The following is a 25,976-nucleotide window of genomic DNA, read 5'->3' as shown; positions in this document are numbered from 1 at the left end:
CTTTCATTTTGCAATCTCTCTCTACGACCTTGTTTCATTCTCTTCCCTTTTGTTTCGTCCTCATTTCTCAATCTCAGCAACTTTAACACTTTTGGACTTCAACTCCCCAAATTGCCCAGCCAGCTAGAATAGATAGATAGATGGTGGATAGGTGATTGATAGATAGAGAGGGATGGATGGATGGATGGATAAATAGATAAATAGATAGATAGATGATAGATAGATAGATAGAGGATATATACACATACACGCATACACACATACATACACAGAGAGAGAGAGAGACAGAGACAGACATGGATGGATAGATATCACAGAAGTGAGTACACCCCCTCACATTTTATCAATATTTAAGTATATCTTGCAGCAGTTTAGACATTAATGGCTGGGGGCCATGATCGCTGCAGCGAACAACGCCCCTCCACCCCTGCGCGCGCTCAGCGGGCCACGGTAAAATTATCAAAGGCTGACTGGTCCGCGGCGATAAAAAGGTTGGGGACCACTGAATTACAGTATTATTATTTGCAGGGGGGTAAGAAACATTATTTGGAAACTTGGGAAAACAAAAGTAAGCTTTATCTGCACTTATACTGATGCTGTTTTACCGAGGACAAATGACAGCAGTAATTTTGTTTTAATCAATAGTCCAATTGATCTTCAGATTTGATGGAAGCTCTTGCATGCCCAGCTCATCTAACTTTGAGATGTCTTTTATAGGTGTACTGTAGAAATCCAAGACATCGCCCACACTCTTCATTTGATGGAGCTGGTTATTGGGGACTGTATGGTCCAGATCTGCTGCCATTTGTGCCAATAGCCGATACTTTAAACCAACATCTGCTAGGGATATCCTCTGCCAGTCACTCGAAACTGAGGCTCCCCAAATCTCTCTCACATGAGATTCTAGATGATTCTGGACATGTTCAGGAGGAAGGTATTTTCTACTTCGTGGTGGAGGGCAGACATCTATCACAGGGTAAACATCTTTCACGGGTTCTACTACTGATGGTTGATCTTGTTTCCTGTTGAAATAGAAGAGGATTTTTAACCCAACCTAGTGTCACCTTCAAAGGGATGGGGAACTCAGTGGCTACGACACTGAGCTTGTCGATCAGAATAGTCAGCAGTTTGGCGGTTCAAATCCCTAGTGCCATGTAATGGAGTAAGCTCCCATTACTTGTCTCAGTTTCTGCTAAGCTAGCAGTTCGAAAGCATGTCAAAATGCAAGTAAAAAAATAGGAACCATTTTTGGTGGGAAGGTAACAGTGTTCCGTGCGTCTTCAGCGTTTAGTCATGCCGGCCACATGACCACGGAGACATCTTTGGACAGCGCTGGCTCTTTGGCTTTGAAACAGAGATGAGCACCGCCCCCTAGAGTAGGGAACGACTAGCACATATGTGCAAGGGGAACCTTTACCTTATCGTCACCTTCATATTCAAAGGCTTACTATTTATAATTTATATCCTTTATTCCAAGGTAATCATTCTCCCAAAATAGTTTGTGGCTTGTATAAATGTTTGTAAATCAAAACACAATATTACTTAAATCCAAACAAATGAAGTCAATGATCAACTCTTTTCATAAAGTCATGGGTAGTAATAGACCTCTGTGACAAATAAAAAAATAAGTTGTGTGGAATTTTGTTGGCAGTCTTCTTGGTTCAGAGATCTGTCCCACAGATCAACTGGTTAAAAAAGCCTTGACATCACCTAATCTTATTGGGATTGTTTAAAACTGCTGCATATGTAGGCATACATCTAAACTCAGAATCCTTTCCCTCAAAATCTCATACTTCAGGGACACACCTCATATTTATTAATACCAATCTGACTACTTTGCTCAGTTTGCTGAAGGAATAAATCAGTTACTTGAACCTAAATTTTCAAATTACCAAAGCCCTTGAGCAAAAGTACATCTCCTTAATAGATTGCTTAGGTATTTGCTGATGTTCCCTCAAGAGTCATCTTAAGCTAGCACTTTATTTTTAAATGGAAAATAGGAAGGAACTAACCACAAAAACTAGTTAATGCAGACCTCCAATTTATTGTTCTGCTTACCTCACTATAGGCAGAGAACCTAATCTGTGTTATGATCAGCATTTGACATCATTACTGACTGATCAGCATTTATTATACAACCATATAAAGGCTGTTTGTACCCTCCTTCAGTGGATGGTACTTATACAGGTAGTCCTTAACTTATAACCATAACGGAGCTCAAAATTTATGTTGCTAAGTGAGAAATGTGTTAAGTGATTTTTTGGTTGGCACCCAAATTATTCGTGGTCTGAGCCATTCGGGAACTGAGGTCCCACTGTACACTGGGACATGGGGAATCCCCCCCCCCTTATTTTCAAAGAGCTAAAAGTTGCCAGCAATAAAAGAATCTAACCAACCACATTGGCAGGAAAATGTGGAACTGTAAATCAGGGTTTTGAAAAACATATCACCCTGGGAAGAGCACTATTAATCATTGCAACTTCAGAGATCAGAAAACCTAATACGAAAGACTTAAGTTTAAAAGTGCCTGACATTCAACACACAACTGGAGGCTCTCCAGGTAAAAGCTGCAGGATGAGAAAATTTGGATGTTGCATTCCAAGGACTCACTCTCTCCTGCAAATATCTGGGCGACCATAAGAGGGCAGCCCAGAGTTTCTCTTTGCTGCCATCTAGTGGCATTTGAATTTTGGCACCACAATTCCGTTAACCAGAGGTCATCAAACTTGGCATAGCTAGCTGGAAAATTCTGGGAGTTGAAGTCCACAAGTCTTAAAGTTGCCAAGTTTGGGAACCCCTGCCGTTAACCATTCCCCCACTATCTCACTCCAACTTATCCCCATGTTATATATCCATCCCAATATGGTGAGCCTCTTTCCGCGCTTGCTGCATGGAAAGAGGCCCATCAGACACTTACTTCTTTCCTCCCCAGAAACTCCTGCGTCCAGGAACCCCCAAACTCAGCCGGTGTCTCCACACTTTCAGCAGCACGCTGGGAGCCGCCATCTTGCCGACGCATAGAAAGCGCCGCCCTGCCGCTGGGCAAGAGAGAGCGCGGAAAGCCCTTTCCGCGAAAACCCTTGGCATTGTGGGATGTGTAGTTTGTGCCTTTCCCAAAGAGACATACTACTTAGAGGTAACTCGACGCGATTAGTGCTACCTTAATGCGGAGTCTCTTGTAATCAGAAAATAGAACAGCTTGGCTCAGCTTTTATTGGAAAACAAGCAGCATCAGTTTGAAACTGAGCAGGTTTTAATTGCACCGTGACTTTCTTGCCCCTCTCCGCCGCAGAGAAGCGAAGATCGCTGGGTCTAGCTGGAATGTGATTTCCATTCTCTTTGGGTGAGATTTATACAGTTAGTCCTCCAGTTGTTTAGTGACCATTCAAAGACGTTACAACTGCGCTGAGAAAAGTGACTTACGACCATTTTTCAGAGTTACGACCGTTGCAGCATTTTCCCCATGATCATGTGATTAGAATTCACTTGCTTTGCAACTGGTTCATATTTATGACCATTGCAGTGTCCCAAGGCCATGTGATCACTTTTTGCGACCTTCTGACAAGCCAAAATCAATGGGCTAGCCAGATTCACTTAACAACTGGGTTAGTAACTTACCAACTGCAGTGATTCACTTAACTGTGGCAAGAAAAGTCATAAAATGGGGCAAAACCCACTTAACCAATGTCTCAAGTAACCAATTTTGTGCTCCGTTGTGGTCATAAGTTGAGGACTATCTGTCATTTCTCCATTTTGTTTGGGCGGTGGCCAAAGACGGCCCCACAAAAGTGTGTCTTTTGTGTCCTGCCCTTGGAAAGATTGGCATGTGAAAACTGGAAATGCTGGTAAGGTGAGCTTTGAAGCCAAGAGGCAGCTGATGGCTGATTGAGGCGTTGTTCACACTCTCGTTTTTTTCCAAGTTGCAAAAATGGCCCAGCCCATCCTTTTAGTCCGGTTGGACTCAAGACTCATTCTTGACTAAGATATTAAACCAGGCTATTTTATTTCTACTCAAGTATTCCTGCAAATCCACCTCTAGACCAATACGTTGAAGCACTGCTGTTTTATGTTGGTAGCATGTCCATGCGCACTGTGTGCATTGTTTAGAATAGATACTGCTTTCGGCAGACACCTTCAATGCTATTCCCACAAAGGAATGGATTTTATATGAAAACAGAAATGAACTGTCTACTGCAGGGGTGTCAAACTCAATTTTTGCATCACGGTTGTGTTTGACCTTGGGAGTCCAAGGTGGGCGTGGCCAGCTTGACATCACTTGTGTTCAAGGCATCTGTGGAGACCAGAGTGCTCTGCCAGCGAAAACGGGCCCCCGAGCTCTGTTTTTGGCTGGCACAGCCTCCTGCAACCCTCTGCAAACGGAGCTAGGGAGAACGGAGCTAGGGAGGGAGCTCCGTTTTCGCTGGAAGAGGCACTATGGGCCAGCCCTTTGCTGTTTCCAGGGTGGCCCCACGGGCCAAATCTAAGCATCCTGTGGGCCAAATCCGGCTCCTGGGCCTTGAGCTTGATACCCCTGGTCCACTAGCTTCTGCTGACATTAAACATCAAATTGTAATAGATGACAGAAAAATAGAACCTCCCTATGAGCAGAAGCTGAAAAGGGCTGTGATTAAACAAGGACATTGAAATTAGGCTATGCCTGATTCCTGCCACCAAAGATCTCTTGTTGCTTTGGGTCAATAGAGTTTTTGAGCAGACAGGTCCATTTGTACAAGTATATAATTTGGTTTAGCCAATAGATAATTTGGGCCTATGGATCATTTATCTAAAGCAGGATTTCCCTGGGTGATGGCTTTTCTATACAATGTGTTTCTTTTAAGTACTTAAATAAATAGTTCATTTCTTGCACTTACATAGTTCAGGTTCTAGGTGTATTCTGTTTTAAATATAAAACCTCTCTCTCTTTCCCTCCCTCCCCCCTTTGCAGGAAAAACATCTGAAAGGGTCTTTAGAGAGATTTTCAAATCAGATGTGCCTTCCATAGCAGAATTGGATTGTCCCACAAAAAGCAAAAGTACAATGGGACCAGAAATGAATGACGGATACAGTCTTGGCCAAAGTTTCACAGCCGTTTAATCTTTTCACAGTGGTAAGACATTTGCTCAGAGTTTATAGACTGGAAAAGGCTTTCTCTGCTTCCTCTTTCTTGGTATTTTCACGTTGTTCTCATTACATGGACATTTTATTCACATTTCTCCTCTTGGATAATAATAGGAAGGGAGGGAGTCATAAAAAGGCAGTAGACCAATGAATGATAGATTAGATCCTTAAAACCTGCCTGGTTCCTTATGAATGTATTTACATTCATTTGCATGGTGCCAAAAGATTTACAAAGTACCATGATGGCTTTTATTGCAATTCATCCATTTGCTGTTCCTACTAGGAATATATATTGTGGGATGTTTTCTCTTTTGGCCTTTTGCCAACTGTAGGAGAGAAGATGACTGAACTGCCATGCTTTATGTACTAGTATGTCAATAAAGGAGAATATTTGTAGCTCAGGGTTGAAATGAGGGATCCTTGGTGTTCTTGAGATTGGTTGTTTTGGTTGTTAACACTAGTATGTGTAACTGGGACTAAACAGTGATTGGGTGGCTGCTCCACTGCTCTTTTCAGATGTGACGTACTGGCCTTTGCAAGCTAAGCCATTAATCTGAAAAAGAAAAGGGAAAGATACAGGTAGTAACAAAAATAAACAATTGAGAAAAATCAGTTAATCTAAGCCAAGCTTAAGTTTCTAAGCATGGTGTTACTCAGCGTGCCCTTGTTATAGTACTGTATTTAACTATACTGAACAGTTTTTACAAGACGTTAAGCGGTCAATTTGACTGGTGGAAAAATACACCTGTTCACAGACTATATTTATATCAACTATGATAACATGTAATTACAGTATATAAACAATGTAATTTTATATCAAATGTGAAAAATTGCATTAAATTTGAAATATTTGTATATTATATGTGTTATGTAGTAATAAATCTTTTCTAGATAGCACAAATGCATTAGCTATAGAGACAATCAAGAGGAATTGTGAATTAAATATACCACAAGACAATGGTAGAAAATCCTCACATCTAACTGTGTACATTTCACTTTAATGATGCTATCATAGAAGTCTCCTCTTTTTTCTTAATGTCTTTAAATACATCTCAAGGCGGTAAACGTACCTAATACTTCTCTCTCCTATTTTCCTCACAACAACTACCTTGTGAGGTGGGTTGGGCTGAGAGAGCTCAAAATCACCCGGCTGGTTTTTATACCTAAGGTGGCATGGGTCTCGAACTGTCTGTCTCCTGGCTTCTACCTTAACCACTTAACCAATACCTTAACTAAGGTGACCAGATTTTAACATTGGTAAAGAGGGACACCATTGACTGGGGGGGGGGGGGGGGTGTTGATTAAAAAAAATTTTTTTTCACTTAACAAATGTGGCAAGAAAAATTGTAAAATGGGGCAAAATTCAATAAATTTCTCACTTAACAACATAAATTTTGGGCTCAATTGTGGCCGTGCATTGAGAACTACCTGCGCTTATCTTCAGTGTTACTTCATTCTGCTGTAGCATTAAATTTCATATAGAACAAGCTTGTTCTTTCAGAATTGTGGAATTGTTATATAACTGTCTACCTTTAGAAAAGTTTCTCTTGAGTTAAACTCAGCTCCTATAATTTTATTGATGTGTCGTAATTTTCTTAGCAGTAGTATGGAAATTGTCATTGTTGCTTTTGGACAATTTTTAATATTTTCCTATTAAATATACAGTACTGAGATTCCCAGGTGGGTTCCCCTCCAATTATTAGCCAGGTTCAACCCTGCTCATCTTTTTGAGAGCAGGCAAAAACAGCCAGGTTACATCCCTACAAATTGAAAGCTCTCTCCCTCCCTCTCTCTCTATCTCTCTCCCCTCCCTTCCTCTCTCTCTGTCACACTGTGTGTATGTGTGTGTGTGTCTGTCTGTCTCATTCACTCACTCAATCACTCACCCTGTGTGTCTCTCTCTGTCTTTCTCCCTCCCTCTCTCTCTATCTCTCTCCCCTCCCTTCCTCTCCCTCTCTGTCACTCTTTGTGTATATATGTGTGTGTGTGTCTGTCTGTCTGTCTCTCACTCACTCACTTAATCACTCTGTGTGTGTCTCTGTCTCCCTCCCTCCCTCTCTCTCTATCTCTCTCCCCTCCCTTCCTCTCTCTCTGTCACTCTGTGTGTATGTGTGTGTGTGTCTGTCTGTCTCATTCACTCACTCAATCACTCACCCTGTGTGTCTCTCTCTGTCTTTCTCCCTCCCTCTCTCTCTATCTCTCTCCCCTCCCTTCCTCTCCCTCTCTGTCACTCTGTGTGTATATATGTGTGTGTGTGTCTGTCTGTCTGTCTCTCACTCACTCACTTAATCACTCTGTGTGTGTCTCTGTCTCCCTCCCTCCCTCTCTCTCTATCTCTCTCCCCTCCCTTCCTCTCTCTCTGTCACACTGTGTGTATGTGTGTGTGTGTCTGTCTGTCTCATTCACTCACTCAATCACTCACCCTGTGTGTCTCTCTCTGTCTTTCTCCCTCCCTCTCTCTCTATCTCTCTCCCCTCCCTTCCTCTCTCTCTGTCACTCTGTGTGTATATATGTGTGTGTGTGTCTGTCTGTCTGTCTCTCACTCACTCACTTAATCACTCTGTGTGTGTCTCTGTCTCCCTCCCTCCCTCTCTATCTCTCTCCCCTCCCTTCCTCTCTCTCTGTCACTCTGTGTGTATGTGTGTGTGCGTGTCTGTCTGTCTGTCTGTCTTCTCTCACTCACTCACTCAATCACTCACTCTGTGTGTGTGTGTCTCTCTCTGTGTCTCTGTCTGTCTGTCTTTCTGTGTGTCTCTCCCTCCCTCCCAACCTGCAGATGGGCTCCGGACCAGCGGAGCCTCTTCCTTCTTTTTAACCAGGTGATATTTTCTAAGACATAACAAAGAACCTTAATTACAGGCTGAACAAAAGAGCCCATCCGGGAAGACGAGTAACATGAGGGTGATCCCTCATGTTACTCAGACCAGCTGAGCCTCCCTGGACGTCGCAGCAGCAGCAGCCCCAAGTGCGCCGATCTCGGCGTTTTTCGCATCGGGGCATGCTGCAAGAAGAGGGAGTGAGTGAAGACCTTTTCTAGCCGGCCCAAAGGACTTCCCCAGACTTGCTTTGCAGCAATCCAGAAAAACGTCTTCACTCACTCCCTCTTGCAGCCCGCCCCATGCGAAAAACGCTGAGATGTTAAGCAGGAGAAACATCTGTTGCTTCAGTTAGAAAGGAAAGCAACTTCAGAGCTACGGCTGGCGTCTGGCCGGCAAAGGCTTCCCACTGACCTCCCCCCCCCCCACCTCCGAGTTCCTGATAGATGGAATTATTTCAGCAACATCTCCCCCCACCACGGCACTCCACCCCCCCCTCGCACGTCACCGCTCCGTTCTCCAGCAAGCCTCATGGGGTTTTTTTTGCCTTTAGGAATAAGAATGTTTAAAAGGCTTTTTAAAAAAATTGGGGAAAAAAAGATCATGCAGGTTCTGCAAGAGCAAATCTCCATCGCATGGCTACGTTTTTTTCTTCCTCCAAATAATGGTCACCGTTTATTGTAGCGAGTCAGCCTCCTAACTTCAGTCCAGGCTCTGCAATTACCTTCTCTTCCCCCCCCCCCAAACCCGCAGAAACAGGAGGGAATTGGTCATTATCATTAGCACCCTCTCCCATGCCTGGCCTCCCCTTCGGAGGTAAGGGGTGGGGAAGAGCAGATCTCCCAAGGACACAAATATTCCCCAAGTGCCCACCACCCGCTTCTCATAGCTCCCCCCCCCCCCGAAAATGGGAGAGGAGTGAAATAATGCTATGCTTTGGAAACGAGGATCTCCAACGCCAGGTCCATGCCAGGAGGTTCGGGGCTTCCCTCCAGGCCACCTGCACAGCCAGCAGCTGCATCCACAGCCTCCGTGGGGAAAGGTGGGCCATGGGAAAGGGGAGCAAGTGCACTCCGCGCCTGCCCGCTCCAATCTCGCCCGCCCAGTTCCCAAACCCTCTCTTCGGAAAGAGTTCTCCAGCAGCCTCTGGCAAGGTGTTTTCCCCACCCCACTCGGGCCGAAAGCAAATAAAGCAAATAAAATATAAAATGCTGGTTTACCTTTCTCTGCTGCTTCTCTCCCAGGCTGGAGCCGAGAGGAGATCCTTGTCCTAGTCTTCCTGCTGCCCTCGTGGCACGGGGAAAATGGATGGTACTTTGTCCCTTCTGTCTCCCCGTTGCTCAGAAAAGCAACTCTGGGAAGGTCCTTTGGTGGCGGCAAAGAACCTGCCTGCTAGCAAAGGACCTTCCCAGAGTTGCTTTTCTGAGCAACGGGGAGACAGAAGGGACAAAATACCGGCCGGCTGGGACTGGGGGCAGGGCAGGCTTATTTCCGGGTCCGGTCACAAAAATCAGGACTTTTTAAGACCCTCCCCCTGGGACACGGGACAAATTGTGCGGAAGCATGCCTGTCACGCAAAAATCGGGACGTCTGGTCACCTTAACCTTAACCACTAAACTAAACTATCCCTTTTATAGTACAACTACTATGATTTGATCACAAAATTTGCATGGTGAGGTTCTATCATTCTGAGCTTGGTTTAACTCAGGTGTATCTCATTTAACTTGGGTTTACTGACTTAATGACATATTTAGATTTTTACCTGATATACCAGGACAGATGAGCTTTTTTGTACTTGGGGCACATTTTTCAATTATAATTATGGGTCCCTTTTATAAATTTGTCCTCCAAAGAGTGTATCCAGTAGTATGGTAACAGATAGCTGGATCATTTTAAAAGAAATGAAATTTGAGGGAAGATGCATCCATCCCTGTTCTGTTAGTGAAAAAATGCTAGAAATAGCTTGACTGAAAGCAATAATATTTCAGTTTGAAACATATACTGGTTATGTTGTTTAGTTTTGGCACCTTTGAGATTCTAGTTCTTAAGGATATTGGCTTACCTTTGCCCGTTTCATGAAGGCCTCTTGGGAAGCCTTCTTATTCTCAGGCTTGCCAGACCAGGCAGCCAGCGCTGATGCTTGTAGAGCTCGTCCGTATGAGAAAGTCAGCTTCCAGGGTTTGGGCAGTGGGCACAGATTGATAGCATTGAGGTTAATGGAGGCCTCCTCTTCACTTTGGCCCCCAGAAAGGAAGCAAATTCCTGCAGTTTGAATCAGATTACAAGATGGCTCAAATTTCTAAATGATAAAGTAACTGTGCTGGATTCATAGTGATCTTTCATATGATGTTTTATATGATTAGACCAAAATCTCAGAAAGAAATGATGGTTAGCTACTTCCATATTACAGATAGTCCTTGACTTACAACCATTCATTTAGTGACCATTCAAAGTTACAACGGCACTGAAAAAAGTGACTTATGACTATTTTTTGCACTTAGACCGTTACAGCAACTCTTTGGTCATGTGATCAAAATTTGGACACTCGGTAACTGGTTCATATTTATGATGGTTGCAGTGTCTCAGAGCCACTTGATCATCTTCTGAGACTTTCTGAGAACCAAAGTCAATGGGGAAGCCAGCTTCATTTAATAACTATGTTACTAATTTAACAACTGTAGTGATTCACTTAACAACTGTGGCAGGAAAGGTCGTAATGTGGGGCAAAACTCATTTAATTGTCTCGCTTAGCAACAGAAATTTTGGTCTCAATTATGGTCATAAGTCGAGGACTATCGTATTGTCATGAAAAATATGTGAAGTTCAACTTCACTCACTTCTGTTTATGTGCCTCAAATATTTCTTATCAAATCATTTTTTTTTAAATTCCCCTTTCAAGGGAGAAAGTTCCTCAAGGTAGTTTACTTTTCATGTTTTTCAAGAATTTCTTATTTTTCAAGAATTTAAAGAATTTTTAAAAAGAACAATTAAAAGACAGATAATTTAAACTACGCTATCCTGTAAACATTCCATTTCAACAGAGGCCACATCTAAACATAATAAAACCAAACCCAGCAAGATGTCAAATTAGGATTGATAAATTTTGAACCTGCATCGTACAATCATTTAAATGTAGACTGAAATTTTCTGGCTTATTCAAAGGAAGACAGGAACCTTTCTACTGAGAAGTTGTAATAAAGATGGGGCTGCCCCAGTAAAAAACATCTCAGTAACATAAGATGGACCTTTATTGCCCCTAATAGGCCACATTTTGTAGGGAGCCTTTCAAATCACCTGATTCTAGCTATTTAGTGCTTTAAACATTCATTTAAAATAAAAATGGACTGTCTCACATACCTAAGGAAGGGAGTGAACTCCAGTAAGTTACCATGCAAGATGGGAGTGATAGCAGGAACTGCCGTACCTAGTCACTCCATTAAAGCATGAGATGAAAGTAAGATGTGAAGACCCAGTACACTTCTGGAATAAGGAGCTAGAGCAAGGCTGTCAAACTCCCAGCCTGCAGGACGGATACGTCACGCACTGGCCATGCCCATGCCCGGTTTAGCAAAGGGGGTGGAGTCCTGATACCTCACGTGATGCCACCGTGACGATGTGAGTTTGACAGCTCTGAAGGTAGCTGCACAATTGGCAAGTGTGAGTGCAAAAAGATTTTGTGTGCCTAAAATCAATTCTCACTATTGGATAGAACGTTCACATGAAAACGCCACATTTTTTTCCCTTCACAAACCAAGAAATATTGATTCAGGATGCTCAAATTATCTTTAAAACAGCCTTAATTAGGTAGGAAAACCTGAAATTAAATAATAACTGAAGAGAGTTCTGTTGCTCAAATCATAGGGTCTGAAGAATTACCTGGAACAGCTGCTGGAACTGTCCGAAGGAGAGCTGTAACTGTTGCCATGGCCACATCTTGTGGGGTATATTTCTTGGGACAAGCTTGTCCAGCTGTCACCATGTTGGGCTTCAGCAGTGTCCCTTCTAAATAAACATGGTGGTCATTCAAGGCTTTATAAACAGCAGCCAGCACCTGGAATGCAAAGAAAAGTGATGGTGAAAGTGTTTAGAACATGTTTATAGGCCCACTTCTTTTAGTGTGGTAATTCTCAGATAAGTGTACCTTTATCCTCAAACAAGATGTTTCGGCAACAATCTTGCCAATAAGTTTTCTTCAGTGTCTCCATGGCTACTCAAGATGGCTGTCCTTCCTCAGTCTGGTACTTTCCTTCGGTGTCGGACTATAGCCTCTATCATTCATTAACACTCACACCAGACGTGGGTTGTTCCCCATTCGGCCCAGATTGGGTGAACCAGTAGTGGCAGCGGGAGGCTCTGCCTACCTGCCCGGATGCTTCTGTGCATGCGAGTGTGTGCAAGCGCACATGCACGCACGAGCAAACCGATAGTAAAAAAATGGAAACCCACCACTGACTCACACTGATTGAAAATGATAGGAGTGCAACACATTATCATTGATTACACTTTGCTTACATCTAAACAGGTCCTTTAGATCAGGGGTCCCCAACCCACGGCCCACTACTGGACGGTGGCCTATTCGGAACTGGGCCGTGTGATCAGTGGGCCAGCGTGTACATCAAGTGTGCACAGCTCAACTTGCAGTCAAGCTACGTGAGCATGTGTGTGTGTGTGTGCTGGACCGCTACTCACATGGCCTGATTCCCTTGTCTCCCCTGATGGGCTGCCAAGCCACGAAGATTGAGGACCGCTATTGTAGATGTCAAGTAGGCAACTTCCTTTAACCTCAGCCATTATGGTCCAGGATAAGAATTGTAGGAAGGTGTGACTCAGTAACATATGCTTGTCTTATATTTTTTAAAAATGGAGAAAACAAATCTTGATCTTTAGTTGTTTCACTTCAAAAGGCATTAAACCAAGATTTCAAAGCTGACTTTTTTTTCATGGTTTGCATGTACTTTTGCCTATTTATTTCTAATAAAATTACAAGTCTGCACAAACCTCTAATTTGTACCCATAATTTAGGAGTAGAATGAATATTGACAGACACAAAACAGTTTGGACTTGAAGTCCTTGAAGAGTAGAAATACATTTTAAGTGAGTAAACCCTGATAACCAGGGATGAGACTATTGCACCCAAGGGAATTTAATTTTAGAATGAAAAGTGGACCAGACTAATAATGTTGATGATGTCAATTGCAGAAAGCAGATTTACTTGGAACAGCTTCTATCCTGCGACAATATCTGTTAGGGATATAATCTTAATCTTGGGTTGACAATATACTCTGTGTGTGTGTGTGTGTGTGTGTGTGTGTGTGTGTGTGTGTGTGTGTGCCATGATTGAAATAATGTATCTGTCACTTTAAATGCTCAAGTGAGATGCGATTGGATGCTGTTGCTTTAATCAGCCATAAGAGGGAGCAGGAACTACTACTGCTTTGTTCCTGGTTGTTCCTGTATGTTCTCCATGCTTGTTATTAGAGTTGAATACTGTATATTGGATGGTGGCTACTCTGTATATTAGTTACCTGTCTACATGGTGAATCGTGAGGAGAGCATCTGTAAACCAACGTGTTGTATAATTCAAGACTACTTATTGCTTGTTTTGGAGAAAGTTTATCCTACTTTATTTTTGTTAAAACAAGTAAAGTTATTTTAACTTCGGCGGCTGTGATTGATAGTGTGACTATTCAGCGGCACATTCCTTGCTACCTTCTGCTACTCAACTCTAGTCTCCAAAAGGAGATATACTTAACAAAGTCAAACATCCAGATTTGCCTATAAGGACTTGATAGGTAAACTAAAATGCCAAACCCAGTCTGAACATCTGGCTGACAGTGCAATGATGAATAATAACAACAGCAGCACCAGCAACAACAATAATAACTCTTTACCTTTTCAGTCACATACTGACATCGCTGCAGGTCATGATCTCCATCAGGTAGGATTTCAGGTTCCACAATAGGAACTAAGCCATGCTGGTATTTAAACAGAGAGAGAAGATTTAATTGAAATCTAGATAGGCTATACTTAAGTTTAGCCAGGTTAAAACTAGGAACGCTCACAATCATATTCATTATCAAGCCTCTGGACAAACTGTCTCCAGCACCCAAATATTTGTGGGGACCTTATTATACCTGTTGGCAAATGCTAGCATAGCGTGCCAATGTGTTAGCGTTCTCCTGGATGGCAAGGGTAGAAGGAGTTGTATGTGTAATTTTCAGCACAGCACGCCACTTGCCAAAATCGGCTCCATCTTTCTTATACTCGGCACAGCGTTCAGCAAGCCCATCCAGACCTGAAGACAAATGTAGAAGTATTTTAGCAGTTGAGTTTTTCCAATGCGGCAAACTCAGTCCATGAAGTTAGTTAATGGCTCTGTTTGTCATGAAAATCCAATACTGAATATATTAGTTGCACTGAAAAATACTTGATTGGCCATGCATCAACCAATCTTAACCATGGATAAGAATGCCATGTAAACAAAACCACCGCCTTCTGGAAGCTTGGAATACCAGATAGAAAAGTTGAATTGTTTTGTGATCTGGAGGAAGCTTTAGACAAGAATTCCTCCCCACTCACCAATAAAACTTTGTAAGCACTGCCCCTATGGCATGTGACAATAATTACTTTTGCTACCTTAAGCATGTAATTGTGTTCCTATTTGAATATAAATTCTACTTTTTTATTCCTAATTTCTTGAGTTTTCAGAACTAGAACACAACCCTGCCTGCCCAATCTAGGGTTCCATTCCTCCCAAGGTTAATTTATTCTTGCTTTTAGTGTTTATAGAAGTCTTTTCCTTCAACTTAAAAGCACTGTGTTCTTTAGTCTTGTTCTTCACTCCTTTTATCTAACATTCTAGCTAATGTTTCTGAAAATTCTATGATGTAAAACAGGGCTGTCAAACTCCCGGCCTATTTAGCAAAGGGGAAAAAAGTCCCGATATGTCACATGACGCCACAAGTTTGACACCCTTGACGTAAAAGAAAGTTTACCTTGAATGGTGGTTTCATTGTTAGTTCCTGCCAATGGAGCTGTGCCTTTATCCAGCTGTAGAAAATTAACACAGCATTAAATGCACATGTATCACAAAATATAGTAAAGCACACAGATCATTTAAACATGGGTACGACCAATATATGTTGGATGGTCTGGGATCAACTTTACCCAGATGATTTACCACACATAAACTCTGTGTAACTCGACTAAAACACAACTCCCCCCTCTTTACTATCCTTGTTTTTGCATGGCCTGCAATCCATACTACAATAGAAGTGCAGATAAAAGCTGGCTACTTCTACTTTTCTGCAGCAACTAACTTTAGGAAAGGGTATTTGTGGAGATTCTCAGCCAGCCAGGTCATAGTTGTCTCAAAGGTGCTTTTTTCAAAAGGCAACAGAACTGTTTTTTTTCCTTGAGGAAGAAGAAAACATTTTGCTTCTCATCCAAGAAGCTTCATCAGTTCTGATGGTGGGGATCAGTTCTGATCCTTCCATCCCCCCTTCATCAAAACTGATGAAGCTTCTTGGGTAAGAAGCAAAATGTTTTCTTCTTCCTCAAGGAAAAAAAACAGTCCAGCTGCCTTTTGAAAAAAGCACCTTTGAGACATCCAGGAAAGGATTTTGAAACTATTTACCTTGATTCCAACCACGATGCCCTTGTCCTTAATGACAGCTGGGAAGAGTTTCCCAGCATTGTCCTTTTGATAGAGAGTCTCGTGGAAGAAAATAATTCCCCCAATCTGTTGGTTGATGGACTGGTCGGAAGAGAAGAGAATATCACGGAACTGACGGCGGTTTTCTTCCGTATTCTCCACCTTGATGCGTTGCAGCCTGTTCCCCATTGTCCCTATGGAGAGGGGAAATAACTAAAAGTCAGGAACTTCGTGTTGGTGACCTTTACCTATCATCTGTCCTTTTATTTATAACAAGTTTTAAAAGCAAAAGAAGATGGTAGAGTGTGCATCCATGAATAACAAGCAATGATTTGTAAAATGCCATCATCTAAAGCAGTGATGGTGAACCAAGTGCCGAAAAAGAGAGCATGCGCATATGTGCGCAGCACTGAGTGCTGAAAAGGGAACACTTTGCCCAGGTGCACGCTCATCTGAGCCGCGACAAGGAAGAGGAGCTGCCCGGGGGGCATGCACATGCCAGAAAATAAACTTCCGGTTTCCGGTACGTGCATGCGCAGCAGCCAGCAAGTTTTCCAGTTACCGCTGTGCATGCGCACACACCAATCAGCTGATTGGCGTGCATGCTCACTCTGGAAAATGGAAGATCAGTTCTTCTGGTTTCCGGCACTGCTGCAAGCACAAAAGCCAGCGGATCTTCGCATGCACATACACGCTAGAAACTCGGAACGGATGACACTGCGTATTCCAGGCGACATGGCTAGGTGTGCCTCTTCAGGCACATGTGCCATAGGTTCGCCATCACGGATCTAAAGTATTGCTGGTAGTATCACCCATGTGGATTATACTCCTTCAGATCACAGGCATGGAATTTAAACTTCACTTTCAACATCATGTGGAAATATTCTCGATATTTATAGAAAATTGGCTAATCTCTCTCTCCTATATCATATGGGGAAATTGGGATTATACTAGCAATTTTTGATTTGAAAAATTCACATTTTTTATCCTTTGCCTGTGGTCTGAAAATGTGCAGTCTAGGAAAAGCAGAGAGAGATTAGAAAACAATGTGAAATTCCTTTCTGAATATCTTCCCTTGGCTTGTCTAAGGCAACTCTGAAAATGAGCCTCATTCATCATTTACAATGGTGCCCCTTATAGTTGAATCATTCACTAGTGAAATGAATGAATCTAACCTTTCAGCCTCGATAGAAAAGAACAAAAGTGATGGTTTGATGGCACTTACCTACAGATTCATCTGCAGCTAGGATCCCTTTGCCAGTAGCTACAATCCGCTGAGCTGTGTCAGAGAGTGCCTTTTTCTGCTCCGGAGAGAGAGTTGGAAAGTGGTGGGTCATGGTGGCTGGAAGAAAAGATCATTCCAAAGTTTTAAAATACATTTATTTGGATATCTGAATAATCTTATGATTTTTTTATTTTATTTTAGCAACAGCAGCATCATTATATTGGCATAGTGTATTTAAACAGGAAAATGACACGTTCTTACCCACACTGAGGTTTTCAGCCATTATATATCAGTAAAACAACAAAAGAACAATAAATAGTGGATTTAAAAAATGTCTTCAGCTTCAAAGGGCCCTGGACTTATTTTGGTTGGGATTCAGACAGGAACCTGGTATAGAGATACCATTGTGCAAATTTTGGTGATCTCTAGAGGAACCAGGACTATCCTAGTCCTTGATGTCTTAACTGTTTTCAATACAATTGACTGCAGTGTCTTTCTGGACCACTTTGGGGGATGAAGAATGGGAAGCACTGTACTGTAGTGATTTTCCTCTTCCTTTATAACTGGTCCAAGTCAGTGTTGGTGGGAAGGAGACTATGAACCTGAGTTCCTTGATATACGGGGAGCCTTAGGACTTGGCATTCTCCCCTCTCTTGTTTAGTATCACGTATGACCACTAAGCTGATGATATATCTAAGCTAAGCCTGACTAAGTGGTGAGATCAAGGTCTTATCTCAGTGTTTAGAGGCTGTGAAGGTCTGGATAGTGAGAAACAAACTCAGACTCAACCCTGGCACCCTGCCAAATGAAATGTATGTAGTTGGACCAACTTAAACCAAATTCTCCATTCTTATTCCAGAATGGAACTAAAACTGTGAGGCCCAGTGGGGCAGGAAGTAAGCCCAAGGCCTCTGTGGGGACCCAGCCAGGTGGAAGGTAGGCCCAAGGGGCCCAGTGGGGTGGGATGCAGGTAGGAGTATCCCTGAGGTCTGTCATAAGGGCTGGTGGATAAGTGCCCAAATTTTGTTGATGAAGGAATAAAGCAAGAGTTCCTGCTAAAAGAAAAATGGAACAGCAACATCTCCACACGAGAAGGCAAGAATAACAGGAGTTCTGCAGCACTCTCATCTAAGCCACAGCTGAGCTGGAGATAAACCAGCTTAATTTTCCAACACTGCTGACATCATGGAAAACATGTCTGGAGCTGCTTAGAATCCTCATGTGGACATGTTCTCAATGTGCATCTTTGCTTCACGCACAAAGGACCTTCAGAATTTGGAACAATATCTACATAGTCCTACATTCTTCAAGCAAGAAGCATTGGCATCTCTAGAAATTGGTCCTCCTTCTGACCATCTCAAATGTAAGTAATATGTGGCACCCTGTTAATTTTAAGGCTGGGAAGTGGGGAGTTTATAAGATTATTTTCTTCTAATAAAAACCTACAAATAAACAAATTCCTTACTTAGAAAAGAAAGGTAAACAAAATCAGGGAAATCCCACATTTTCAGCCTTTCCTGTTTATTAGATCCTGGGTAATAAGAACAACAAGCTGAGCAATTATTTTCCATGTTTGTTAAGATTGATACCCAAGACATTTTGCCTTTCTGTAATTCTGATCTAATTAACATCTGGCTTGATAAAAATGATACAATAGGCTCCCCAACTTAAAACCAGAGATCAAAACTTCCATTGCTAAGCAAGGTAGTTATTAAGTGAGTTTTGCCTCAATTTGCGATCGTTTTTTAGCACAGTTAAGTGAATCACTGCAGTTGTTAAGTTAATAACCCATTTGTTAAGTGAATCAGGCTTCCCTGTTGACTTTGCTCGTCAGAAGGTTGCCAAAGATGGCTGCGGGGCACTGCAATTGTCATAAATATATGCCAGTTGCTAAGTATCTGAATTTTGATCACATGACTACTGTGCTTCCCTGAAAATAAGACAGGGTCTTATTTTCTTTTGACCCCCAAAATAAGTGCTTGGCCTTATTTTGGGGGAGTTCTTATTTTTGAGGTGCAGGAGGTGGCAAGTGTGGTCACCTCATGGCTGCCACTGTGCTGCAATACTTTCAGGGAGGGCTTATTTTGGGGGGAGGGCTTATTTTAGTACACGCGCTCAAAAGCCCAATTGGGCTTATTATCTGGGGAGGTCTTATTTTCAGGGAAACATGATATATGCAGAGGCTGCAATGGTCATGTGAATTTCTATGATTTATGTAGGTATGGGTCAGGTAATCTTCATTGCAGGCTGTGGATTGTCCTGTTTCAGACTCTGTTAAGAGAAAAGATAAGTGGTTCTATTATCTGCCACTGGCCACTATGAATGACGTTCAAGACTGTAGTAATTATTTTCTAATTACTAATTCTAATCTGATATTGCATTAGTATTGCACTATACAGTAGAATTCAATATGGTTACTGTCCTGAGATAGAAGTTGTTTTTCAGCCTTTGTCCTTGTTTTTATTATCCTGTACCGTCTGCCAGATGGTAATAGTTTTTTTTTAAAAAGTGCCCAGCATGAGATGGATCTTTAAGAATGTTTTGAACTTTTTTAAGGCAGCTGGAGCTATAGAGCTCTTCCAAAGTGGGGAGAGGGCAACCAATGATCCTCTGGGCAATGAGGTTGACCCTCTGGAGTGCTATCCTATCTGCCACTGTGCAATTGGCAAACCATACACAGATGCAGTAAGTTAAAATACTCTCTATGGTGCAGAAGTAGAAGGTCACCAACAATTTTTCATTCAGTTGTTGTTTCTTGAGCATGTGAATGTCTGTATGTGTGTAACACTACCACTTTTTTAAAAAAAATATTTCCTGGGATGACAAGAGCATCCAAAACCACAGGTGATCACAAAATATGATCCTAAGAAAAATTGTACAAAGTTTTTTCCATCTGAATAAATGAATGCCTGACTATATAAGGAAAGTTTCTCTCTAAACATCTTTGATAGGAAGAAGACACTAAAATGCATCTTTTAAAAAAGTTTGTTTTAACTGTTTTAACCATTAAACTGTTTTTAATATTGAAGGGTTCGGTTTTGGTTTGAGGTCTTATTGCAAACTGCTGAGAGTTCTTTAGAATTGGCAGTATAAAGTTACATGTGTGAAATGGGCGACTATATAAATCAAATAACTAAATAAGTGTGAACAAGAGGGAAAAACATATTTTCACTTGCAAATAGATGTTAAGCTCATTGCAGTTATACCCTATTCCCCCCCCCCCATTTCCCCCATCACCAATCAATAGATTTTGGCATCCTGTACTTGACTAATTCTGGAGACAATTTTTAAAAGGAAGTTGACACTGCATTGAAAAAAAAACCCATTAAAGTTTCTTTCTTTTTTTTTTTTTTTGAAAAGTACAAGTCATAATAAAATAACAGACTTTGGGTTCTAGGAAAAAATTTCCACTCCCTCCTCCCCCACCATAAGGTGCTGATTGAACCTGTTTGTCACACAAATAATTTGCATTTTCCAAGCTTAAAAGTTTCACAGTGAAAACATGGTATTGCAGTACTATAAAAATGCGGTGGCATTTAAGATATATCAGGAGCATCAAAAGTAAAGAAAACTTTTGGCTGTTTGCCTAATCAAGTTTCTGGCAGCGAAACAACAGGATCTGGGCAGGAACAGTCAACCTAGCTGGAATGTAAAAACCATGTCCCCCCTCTCTTTCTTTAGTGCTATAGAAGAAGATAGAGGGGGAAAATATTTCCCTATTAGAAATAGCACAAAGGTTGTCTTCTGTTAATATTACATCAGATGACAGACCAAAGTGCAAGAACTGAGGTCAGAAGAGGGTTAGCGGATTGTGCCTTCCAGCTAGGGTTGTTGCAGTGTGGACTGGTGTGTGTGTGTGTGTGTGTGTGTGTGTGTGTGTGTGTGTTTTAGGAGGGGAGATAGATGTACAATTTGCAAGGTCTCTTGTGAGTCTTTTAGGATGTGTGTCCAACTTTTGTTCCTAGGTAATGGACAGTTAATGTTTAGTTTTGCTAAGTCTAAACCATGGTTGTGTGGAGAATAATTAACCACTGAGTACAGCCATTACATGGATTAGAATGGTTGCTCTTTTCATTTCCTAGACCCAGAAGATATCGACTTTAGTAGCAATCTAAGCAGGTTTGATAATACAGTGATTTGCTGTATTGATTAAAAAGAATCCTGGATTAGCAGAATTTTTCTATAGTGCGTTTATAAAGTACTTATTTAATTATACCTTACATGATTGATATGATGGTGAAAAACAGGAAGGAGTAGTGTTATTTATGGTGGCTCACTGAGGTCTTGGATGAAAGGCAAAATACAAATTTAATAAATAAATAAATCTTCTATACTACAATTGAATGAGAAGCAGTTTAGTGTGGTGGTTAATACATCTGACTAGAAACTGGGAGACTGTGAATTCTAGCCCCACCTGAGGCACAAAGCCAGTTCAGTGACCTTGGGCCAGTCACACACTCTCAGCTCTAGGAACGAAGCAATGGCAAACCACTTCTGAAAAATCTTGCCAAGAAAACTGCAGGGACAAGTCAGGGCAGTTGCTAGGAGTCAACACTAATTTGAAGGTATGTGGGTGGATGGGTTCAAGACGCAAGTGCCATGTGACAGGTTGAGCTCCTGTCCTTGCCCAACTCCTGCATTCCTAGCTGTTTGAAAGCATGCAATGCCAAAGATAAATAGGTGCCTTTGCCATAGGAAGAGAGAGCGATAGTGCAACTAAACATTAAAATGCACTAGGTGCATTTGTAGATTTTTGCAGACCTGCAAGAGTGAAAAGATAAAACTTGCCTTTTGCACAGCATTCAGTCAAGCAGAAAGCTCTAAAATTTCAAGAGGAGGTGGGGTGGGGGAGGAGAAAGAATAGTATGCAGTACTATGGTCAAGAGTCATGAATTTCTTCAAAAGTAGGGCAACTTCAAAGAGTTGGTGATCATAACCTGCTCCATTGAATTTACTGGACTCACTATTTCAAGCACAATATTGAGTCCAATAAAAGGAGCCTTCCATCAGTTCACAGTTTCTAGATGTGATGTACTGCACATTTCTCCACTTTGCTCATGGAATGCAATGGGTATATATGAGTGTCCAAATATCACATTACAGCTATAACTCTCCTGGGTGATCTTACCAATGTATGCCTCTTTGACTTAGCATAATATGGGACACAATAATATATACAGTATTTGGAACGAAAGGATTGAATGCATCCATACTGTCTTTTGATTAGTAACAGTACGAGCTCACAAAAATATTTATTTTATTTAGTTATGTATGTGTGTGGGTGGGGGAGGATTCCAGAGTGTAAAGTTTATCTGAAAGAAAAGAATTATAAATAAGTATTTGATTGTATAATGGAAAAGAACATGCAAAACAGAAGTTTCTGCCTCTTTGCTTGTGTAGAACTGACCAATATTGCTTTGATAAAGGGGGGAAAAACTAGTCGTGATATGCATGCATTCTTTTTTCACCAAAAAAGTCCTATAGTATCCCAAGGCACCCAAGAAATTCTTGCCACCTATCATTAGTGAATTTTAATGTTCCAGGGGCTCTATAGTACTACCACAGAGATAAGTATCTAATTATTGCCAGCACTTTCCACAAGACTTTCCCAGACAATAAATGAATTATTCCCAGACTTTAAAAGAATTAATGCGTTTTGAAATCCAACATTCCAGTTCTGTGTTCATCTATATATTTATCCTTTGAACCACAGCTTCCATGCAGCTCAGCCATAAATGGATCTCAGTTTTTTCCACATCCATTGCATAAACACTAATAGTCCAGCTATTAAAGTTTTGCGGTATTTGTATAATAAATAGCAATAGAATTTATACACCATACCGCTTCATAGTGCTTTGCAGCCCTCTCTAAGCATTTTACAGAGTCAGCATATTGGCCCCAACAATCTGGATCCTTGTTTTACCAACCTTGGAGAAATGGAAGCCTGAGTCAACCTTGAACCAGTCTGGATCAAACTGCTGGCAGTCAGCAGAATTAACCTGCAGTACTGCATTCTAACCACTGTGCCAGCAGGGCTCTTAGAAGTAATAGAGGAAAAGGTAGCACTATACCAGCAATACATAAATAAATAAAATAAAATATTGGAAAGTCCATGTCCCTGATGAACACCATTGGGAGAAAAGTAGTCCTGATACAGCCATGGGAAGCCTAGCTGTGTTCCTCATCCAAAGATGACTCTTTGAATGACTTTATATTGTCCTCCTCCTGGTATGTCAAAACACACATGGCCACTATTCTGGTTTTGGCACACAGTAAGAACTAAGAACCTTCTTTATGTAGAGAAGATAATAGGATTTTCTTATCTGACAGTAAATCAGCTTTCCTAATAGATTTTGCAGTCCTTGACTTAACAAGGCATGTATCATAGCCTTAATGAATGTTTGCCTGAAATCTTGGATGAACATTAACCTACATCTTAAGCATTTGTTCAAACCTACTCTACAACCACCTTGCTTGGAGTACAGTTGGGCAACATGTGGTTCCTTGAATGTTGTCAAACTCTTAATTGTCATAAGTCCAAGATAGCACGGTCATAGGAAAGACTGATGGCAGCCTCAGTCCAACAATACCTGAAGGGTAACATATTTCTCACTGAGGGATTTAAATGTATGCTTACTGGGGAATAGGAACAGCTCCACCAGTTTGCTTTTGGGTAAATGGCTCTTTAGGGACTGGCTGTCATTGCTTAGCTTTTGTCAATTCTGTATGTCAATCCTGTATACATCAGTGGTGGGATTCAATTTTTTTTTACTACCAGTTCTCTGGGCGTGGCAGGGGAAGAATACTGTAAAATCTCCATTCCCTCCCTACTCCAGGGGAAGGTTACTACAAAATCCCCATTTCCTCCTTATCAGCTGAGACTCGGGAGGCAGAGAATAGATGGGGGCAGAGAATAGATGGGGGCAGGGCCAGTCAGAGGTGGTATTTATCGGTTCTCCAAACTACTCAAAATTTCCGCTACCAGTTCTCCAGAACTGGTCAGAACCTGCTGAATACAATCTCTGGTGTACATCCTCTCTCGTGGTATGTGGAAGAGTGCTCACAAGATTCTATAAGCCCAATAAATAAATAAAATTTCCAAATTCCAAGTGTGTCATCATCTCATGAAGATTGCTTATCCTTACAATGAAGGACCAGCCCTTCCAGTCCTGTTGCTCCATGATTAAAAGCAGAGATGCTGAGAATTCTTCTTCCGCAATATCTGGAAGAGCCACAGATCCATCCCTCCAATTTAAGATGGTAAAAGACCCCAAAAGAGAAGTATTAACCATACTTCAGCCCTCTGCCCTTCCCACTTCCATTGGAGCGCTTTTGACCTGTTCTTCTATCTTACATTCTGTTCCTTTTTACTTGGCGATCCATCTTTATTGCTGACGTGGCAAAGAATTAGGCTGCTTTTAACAGGACTAACTTATTGCATCATTAGAGCCGACACTCAAATCTTGTTAACGACATTGAGGGATCCGGGACTTGTCGCCTTATTCCGGATAGGGAGACATTCCGTAAGCGGCTTTAAGAGGGGTTGAAATCCCTCGAGTGAAGATTTAGGAAGAGAAAAGGGCTTTTCTACACCGGAGATGCAAACCATTTTCAGACGCAAAAAGCGACTCGTTTCCGAATAGGAAGACCAAAAGCCTCTGTACAATGGTGTAACGAATTGCAGTTACACAATTACACAACTCTTGAAGACGAAGACATCCTCGCTCTCTCTTCCTGAACGTAGCTTTCTGAGGGACTGGAGGCTTTAACTCAGGGGTCTCCAAACTTGGCAATTTTAAGACTTGTGGACTTCAACTCCCAGAATTCTCCCAGATTGTTGAACTGACTCGCACCTTTCTCGACCAATGGGCAAAAGCTCTAGGGAGCTCCTGTACCCTTCAGTAAAAGCTTAGAGAGGCTCCGTTTGGAGCGGAGAAGCAGCATCTCCGGCAATCTAGACTTTTCTCCTCTCCCCCCCCCCCCACTTACCAACCCAAAAAAACTTTCTCTCTCTTCCCTAGTTTCCCAAGAACCCTCATGAGCGCCTTTGCACGTACCGCTTCGGTGGATCTTCACCGCCTCTCCCAGAAGCTCTCGTGAATGGATGAGGTGGCTTCAGCCAAACGGGACGAATTCTGCCACGCGGAAACTTTTTATACCTTTCGCGCAACGCGGCTGGTTAACTCTTCCCCGAATTTTCTTTCCCTCTTCCTCCACTTCAAGCTGGTTGGCACAGTGGAACTCCTCAGCAGTTCTGATTGGCTGTGAAGGGTGATAAGGTCGGCCCAATAAGAAGGTAGTGGTGTTTTTGTGTGTGTGTGTGTGTTTGCTTGCCTGCCTACTTCCCTCCCCCTCAAACACCCCCACGATATAATAAGTACACAAGCAACTGCCCTGTGTACTCAAGTGCAATACATTTTGCAACGCTTCCATATGACGAAAGAAACAAGATTTTGCAAAGGGGGAAATCAGAGCCAGAAAGTTCTCCCTTGCTTTGAAGCTGTTTGTGAAGGGCTGTTTCTGCTAACTTCAGCCTAGATTTAGCCTAGAACTACGCCACCTATGGTCTGACCTAAAGCCATAAGCCTAACCCTTAACTCCAACCCTAATGCCTAACCCTTAAACCTTAACTCTAACCCAAACATAGTACACAAAACTTTCTGCTACAACGTCCTACCTGTCAATGACTACTTCAGCTTCAACCACAATAATACACGAGCAAACAATAGAGACAAACTCAATGAAAATCGCTCCAATCTCGTTTGCAGAATATACGACTTCAGCAACAGAGTGGTCAATGCCTGGAATGCACTACCTGACTCTTTTGTTACATCCCCAAACCCCCATAACTTTAACCTAAGACTGTCTACTGTTGACCTCACCCCATTCCTAAGAGGTCTGTAAGGGGCGTGCATAAGCTTACCAGCGTGCCTACCGTCCCTCTCTTACTGTCTCCATTTATTCGTGCCCATTTCCTGTGTTCATATTTATGTTTATACTTATACCTTTTATCTTTTACATGTTTGACAAACTAAAATAAATAAAATAAAATAAAATAGGTCCAGGACCTGGGAAGGCAGGGACTTGGAAATATTTTGTACGTGGCCAACATATGGAACAGGTGCAGGTGTTACCTCTTCAGTTTTCCCAACTGTGCTAAGCT

The 25,976-nt window shown here is 42.0% G+C and overlaps 2 protein-coding genes across 2 annotated transcripts; both read right to left on the bottom strand.

Moving 5' to 3' along the window:
* Positions 1 to 503: 503 nt before the first annotated feature.
* Positions 504 to 3,184, bottom strand: MRPL50 (mitochondrial ribosomal protein L50). Its single transcript, XM_032212554.1, has 2 exons — positions 2,918 to 3,184; positions 504 to 1,022 (listed from the first exon to the last, which is right to left on the bottom strand). The coding sequence occupies exons 1-2, from the start codon at positions 3,085 to 3,087 to the stop codon at positions 635 to 637; spliced, it is 558 nt and encodes a 185-aa protein (XP_032068445.1). The 5' UTR covers positions 3,088 to 3,184; the 3' UTR covers positions 504 to 634.
* Positions 3,185 to 5,073: 1,889 nt separating this feature from the next.
* Positions 5,074 to 24,980, bottom strand: ALDOB (aldolase, fructose-bisphosphate B). Its single transcript, XM_032212514.1, has 9 exons — positions 24,871 to 24,980; positions 16,814 to 16,930; positions 15,571 to 15,782; positions 14,930 to 14,984; positions 14,069 to 14,229; positions 13,826 to 13,909; positions 11,811 to 11,985; positions 9,997 to 10,196; positions 5,074 to 5,671 (listed from the first exon to the last, which is right to left on the bottom strand). Exons 2-9 carry the CDS (start codon positions 16,923 to 16,925, stop codon positions 5,576 to 5,578), a joined length of 1,095 nt encoding a protein of 364 aa, XP_032068405.1. The 5' UTR covers positions 16,926 to 16,930; positions 24,871 to 24,980; the 3' UTR covers positions 5,074 to 5,575.
* Between the last annotated feature and the right edge of the window lie 996 nt (positions 24,981 to 25,976).

This window comes from Thamnophis elegans, chromosome 3 (assembly GCF_009769535.1).
Source record: "Thamnophis elegans isolate rThaEle1 chromosome 3, rThaEle1.pri, whole genome shotgun sequence".
Taxonomy (NCBI): Eukaryota; Metazoa; Chordata; class Lepidosauria; order Squamata; family Colubridae; genus Thamnophis; species Thamnophis elegans.
This window is presented reverse-complemented; position numbering and strand designations above follow the sequence as displayed.